This window comes from Lithobates pipiens, unplaced genomic scaffold (genome assembly GCF_037356315.1).
Source record: "Lithobates pipiens isolate NorthernLeopardFrog02 unplaced genomic scaffold, aLitPip1_a1.2 Scaffold_25, whole genome shotgun sequence".
Taxonomy (NCBI): Eukaryota; Metazoa; Chordata; class Amphibia; order Anura; family Ranidae; genus Lithobates; species Lithobates pipiens.
The window spans coordinates 147445837-147451836 of record NW_027507787.1 but is presented as its reverse complement, the minus strand read 5'-3'; the positions used below and the strand labels follow the sequence as shown (position 1 = coordinate 147451836).

General features: G+C 47.2%; 1 protein-coding gene across 1 annotated transcript in view; it reads left to right on the top strand.

Moving 5' to 3' along the window:
- Window positions 1-4247: 4247 nt before the first annotated feature.
- Window positions 4248-6000, top strand: part of ATRNL1 (attractin like 1) — a 1004401-nt gene continuing 1002648 nt past the window's right edge. Inside the window, exon 1 of the mRNA XM_077454933.1 lies at window positions 4248-5722. Within this exon, the coding sequence (XP_077311059.1) occupies window positions 5496-5722 (227 nt within the window). The 5' untranslated portion in view covers window positions 4248-5495. The remainder of the gene's footprint in view (window positions 5723-6000) is intronic.

Here is a 6000-nt window from a genome sequence, read left to right as displayed (position 1 = left end):
AAGGAGCATAGCACAGGGATGGTGGGAGCCCCTCATAATATGCACAGCAGAGGTACAGCCCCAGGAGGAAGTCAGCACAGCACAGGGATGGTGGGAGCCCCTCATAATAAGCAGCCCCAGGAGAAAGTCAGCACAGCACAGGGATGGTGAGAGCCCCTCATAATAAGCAGCCCCAGGAGGAAGTCAGCATAGCACGGGGATGGTGGGAGCCCCTCATAATATGCACAGCAGAGGTACAGCCCCAGGAGGAAGTCAGCACAGCACAGGGATGGTGGGAGCAACTCATAATAAGCAGCCCCAGGAGGAAGTCAGCACAGCACAGGGATGGTGGGAGCCCCTCATAATAAGCAGCCCCAGGAGTAAGTCAGCACAGCACAGGGATGGTGGGAGCCCCTCATAATAAGCAGCCCCAGGAGGAAGTCAGCATAGCACGGGGATAGTGGGAGCCCCTCATAATGTGCATAGCACAGGGATGGTGGGAGCCCCTCATAAGGAGCATAGCACAGGGATGGTGGGAGCCCCTCATAATATGCACAGCAGAGGTACAGCCCCAGGAGGAAGTCAGCACAGCACAGGGATGGTGGGAGCCCCTCATAATAAGCAGCCCCAGGAGAAAGTCAGCACAGCACAGGGATGGTGAGAGCCCCTCATAATAAGCAGCCCCAGGAGGAAGTCAGCATAGCACGGGGATGGTGGGAGCCCCTCATAATGTGCATAGCACAGGGATGATGGGAGCCCCTCATAAGGAGCATAGCACAGGGATGGTGGGAGCCCCTCATAATATGCACAGCAGAGGTACAGCCCCAGGAGGAAGTCAGCACAGCACAGGGATGGTGGGAGTCCCTCATAATAAGCAGCCCCAGGAGGAAGTCAGCATAGCACAGGGATGGTGGGAGCCCCTCATAATATGCACAGCAGAGGTACAGCCCCAGGAGGAAGTCAGCACAGCACAGGGATGGTGAACTTTACAAACCTACAGGTCATATTTGCAGCCACAAAATAATTACTAGCTGTGCACACATAGTACCACCACATGGCCAATGACATAACACATGTATGAGGTGAATCTGGGATCGACAACTACAAGCATTATTTTTTTATATGTGAAATTCTGACAATTCAGGACTCTTGAGACAATGGAGGCGAGGGAAGGTCAGGGTAGGCAAAAAAGGGTGCAGGAGATGATCACCAGCACCAGCACAGTGATATAGAGCACTGACACCTGCACCGTGATAGAGTGATCTGACACCAGCACCGTGACATAACACATGTATGAGGTGAATCTGGGATCGACAACTACAAGCATTCTTTTTTTATATGTGAAATTGTTGTGACAATTCGGGACTGTGGAGCACATGAAGGCAATGGAGGAGAGGGAAGGTCAGGGTAGGCAAAGAAGAGGGTGCAGGAGATGATCACCAGCACCAGCACCCTGATATACAGCACTGACACCTGCACCGTGATAGAGTGCACTGACACCAGCACCGAGATAGAGAGCACTAACAGCAGCACTGATACCAGCAACTTGCTGCTGGGCCCCAAAAATATGACACCGCTCAACCTCTTCAAACAGGAGGGTACGGGCATATAGTACGGTGTGCTTTTTAGGTTGTGATTAGCAGACTGTACCTCACACAACCCTATATACTGTAGTACACTATACCTTACCAGTCCTTATAAGGACCTTTGTGGAACTAGTAGGTTGTGATTAGCAGGCTGTACCTCAGTCCCTATACTGATAAAGGACTGCTGCAGAATTGGGCAGCAGTCAGCAGTAGTGCACCTCAACCCTATATATTGTGGACCTATACCAGTCCTTAAGGATTAGCAGACTGTACCGCACTCAACCCTATATACTGTAGTACGCTATACCTTACCAGAACCTTTGTGGATCTAATAGTAACAGCTACTGATTAAACTGACTGTCCCTCACTGCCACACACAGCTTCCTGCCTGTCCCTATTTAAACTGACAAAACACAGGCTCCTGCAACAATAACTTGAATAGCACTCAAAACTATATCCTGTACTACTTTACCATACCAGTCCTGAAAAGGACTTTTGTGGACCTAATAGTAACAGCTAATGATTAAACTGACTGTCCCTGCTGCACACAGCGTCCTGTCCCTCTCTCAGCCCTGACAAAAGACAATCTGCAGCAACAATGACTTGAATAGCAGTGCCTCAAACCTATATCCTGAACTACACCTATACCATACCAGTCCTTAAAAGAACTTTTGTGGACCTAATAGCTAGCGATTTGGGTCATTGCAGTCTCTCCCTGCTCCACACAGCAACCTCTCCCTATAGTGACAGAAGAAAGAATGTAAAATGGCCGCCGGATCGGGTCTATTTATAAGTTAGGAGGAATGTCCAAGTGTCCATGTGCTGTAATGTCTCAATTGGCTGTCCTGTACCTCATGATGGATGTGTCATCATAGGTCAAAGTTCTTTTACACAGTAAACACGTAAGTCCGCCAGGCGAACAGCGTCAATAGTCCGCCGAACGGGCGGACCGCGAACAGCCGAAATTCGCCGCGAAACGACCGCCGGGCGAACAGTTCGGCCATCCCTATTGTCAGCCTTGTGAAATGACAGGGCTCCACATATGCAGGATAATGGAAATGCTGATTCTTAAATATAACAAATTGAATGAAAATGACAAATATTGCTATAAAAAAATAGCTTTTCAGTAAGGCTCAATTATAATTGGGGTTGGGGAGGCTGAAATCCAAACACAGTGGCTGCAGGGGGTTGTACACATGCCGAAGCAAAAATTGCATCCCAGTCATATTCAGTGGGCGGTACTGCCATGGAGGTTATAGAGCAGTCATTGGCAAACCTTGGCACCCCAGATGTTTTGGAACTACCTTTGCCATGATGTTCAACTACACTGCAGAGAGCATGAGAATCATGTGAAATGTAGTTCCAAAACATCTGGGGTGCCAAGGTTCGCCATCACTGCTATAGAGGAAGCCTGTCAGCATATACAAGGAGATTATTTGTTGTCCCCACTCCTCACCCACCATCTGGGATCCTATACCATCCTATACCTGCTGGACCCTATAGAAGGATCCTCCACTTTCTATTCTCAAGACTGAATTGTACATAAGGATTTCCATACCTCCTGGACCCTATAACTCCATCTCATAGTCATAAAATTATGACTATATGTCTGGACATATCAAAGGATACCATTGTTTGTTTATACCAAGCTGGACCCTATGGAAGGGAAATAAGGATCAGGATATTTTTTTTTAAAAAGTAGTGGAACTTTGAATCTGCAAATGGGAGAACAAAATCAGAATAATATATATATATATATATATATATATATATATATATATATATATATATATAGTATTAGATTTCACATATAAGATGTCACGGACACAGTGTTAAAAAATACTGATCTGCATGAAGAATCTTTGCGATAGATACAAAAATATATGTAAATATGGTGGATACATGTACTTGTAACTGGTCAACACGCTGCGTGGGGTCGCCCGCTTCTATAGAACCATAAAAAAATTGCAAGTGGGGACAGTGATATGAGGGGGGCAGTGATATTAGGGCCAGTAATATGAGGGGGACAGTTATATGAGGGGGGCAGTGATATTAGGGGCCAGTGATATGAGGGGGGCAGTTATATGAGGGGGACAGTGATATTAGGGGCCAGTGATATGAGGGGGGCAGTAATATGAGGGGGACGGTGATATTAGGGGCCAGTGATATGAGGGGGACAGTGATATGAGGTGATATGAGGAGGACAGTGATATGAGGGGTACAGTGATATTAGGGGGACAGTGATATTAGGGGCCAGTGATATGAGGGGGACAGTGATATGAGTTGACAGTGATATGAGGTGATATGAGGGGATAGTGATATGAAGGGGACAGTGATATGAGGTGATATGAGGGGACAGTGATATGAGGGGTACAGTGATATTAGGGGGACAGTGATATTAGGGGACAGTGATATGAGGGGGGCAGTGATATGAGGGGACAGTGATATGAGGGGGGCAATGATACGAGGGGTCATTGATATTAGGGGGACAGTAATACAGGAGACATCGACGTAATGGGGACATATATATTGTTGAGGGGCAGTAATATGGGAGGTTTTCCGTACAGTCATATGTGACAGTAATGCTCGCAGTCACTGCACTCAGTGTAATGTTGATGAGAGTCTCAGTTCAGCCTTTGCTCCTCCCATCCTCTCTCGGAGTCTCCTCCCCCGCACATGCGCACTTCCCCCCTCGGTGATACATTGTAGAAGATTGAGTGATGCTGGTCGGATTCTCAGGACTCATCATCATCCTCTTCTTCAGCATTGTTCCCGGGAAGAGATCATCCGCTGCCTTCTCCCTGAGGCCCCGTAAAGGAGAGGTGAGCACCGTGTGGAGCCTATAGGAAGGAATATGTGCGCTGATTCTATAGAGGGAAGGTGGACCCTCTCCTCCTCCTCCTCCCTGTGCTGGACCATATAGAGGATTGTATAGTGTCCAGGAGGAGATTGTACAGCAACCTGGAGAGTATACAGGAAGCCTGTCACCCTATACAAGGAGATTTGATATTGTCCTCACCCATTATGGGGGATCCTATACCATCCTATACCTGCTGGACCCTATAGAAGGATCCTCCGCTCTCTATTCTCAAGACTGGATTATACAGAAGGATTTTCCATACATCCCTGGACCCTATAGAGCCATCTCATAGTCATATCTGGACTTGTAAAAGGATATCATTGTTTATACCAAGCTGGACCCTATGGAAGGGTAATAAGGATCAGAATCTATAGATGAATCACTAGCACAAGGCAGGACCCTAGAGCTGGAACTCACATACAGTCCTTGTATAGATCTCCCTTATATTCTATAATGTCTTTTTACATCTGCACTCCTCATATAACAGAACCCCTATAGCAGGGTGATATTTATTTATCATATAGCTAAAATTGATACATTTGTCCATATCCATATGATAGCCCTATAGGAGACAATGTATTAAACAGAACCTACAACTGGCAGTACATAAATCTGAGTTCTATAGTATCCATATATTGTTGTCCTGGTAGGCCCCTATGGATGGCTTGGCTGTAGGCAGCTGGCTGCTGACATCCTCCTGTACAGTATCTATAGGTGACGCCCATACCAAGGGGTTACAGCTTGCTATTAAGCCTCAAATATATATTGGTTTATGATTACAGCCTGCATACTTTTCCAGATTCATAGGTCAGATCTATAGGAGACGCCATAGTCAGCAGAACCTATAACTAGAAGTAAATATTGCCATATCCTTTATACTTCTATGTATAGAATCTTGCCAGTAGGCCCCTATAGATGCCTTGGCTGTAGACAGCTGGTGACGTTCTCTCCTACGGTAAGCCATAGGTAGATGACATACATTACTGTCAGGCCCTATATGCACTTTACATAGCTCCCTCCATGCTGCTCTAAGCTGGGCCCCCCTCCTGATTGGATCGGGCCTTGTGACAATGCTCTCCGTGGGTCTGGGGCCAAAGGCGGCCATCATGTGCCCAGGATGCCCTGGGGTTTCCCTGCTGAGGTCTGGACTCTTCTACCTGCTGCTCTTCGCTCACAGCTCCCAGGGCAAAGCCTGCGAGAAGAGCCCTTGCTTCTCCGGCCGCTGCATCAACAACACCTGTGTGTGCGACCCCGGCTGGGTGGGGGAACAGTGCCAACACTGCCAGGGGAGATTCAAGTAAGTGCCAGCTTGGTGTGTGTGTGCCACCCCATCCTCATGTCATGGCATGAGTCATCTTTATCATCTTCGGCTACTGCGGAACTACAAGTCTCAGCAGTCTTTCAGTGACCGGCGTGCTGACTCTTTAAAGCTCACATGCTACAATCTGACTGTACAATCACCTTTAGATCTACCTACAACTATCAAGGGCCTGCCTGATTGGACACAAATGAATTGGGTAGATTAGGTAGATCATAGTTTTGGTAAATCTAAAGTGGATTGTACGGTTAGATTTC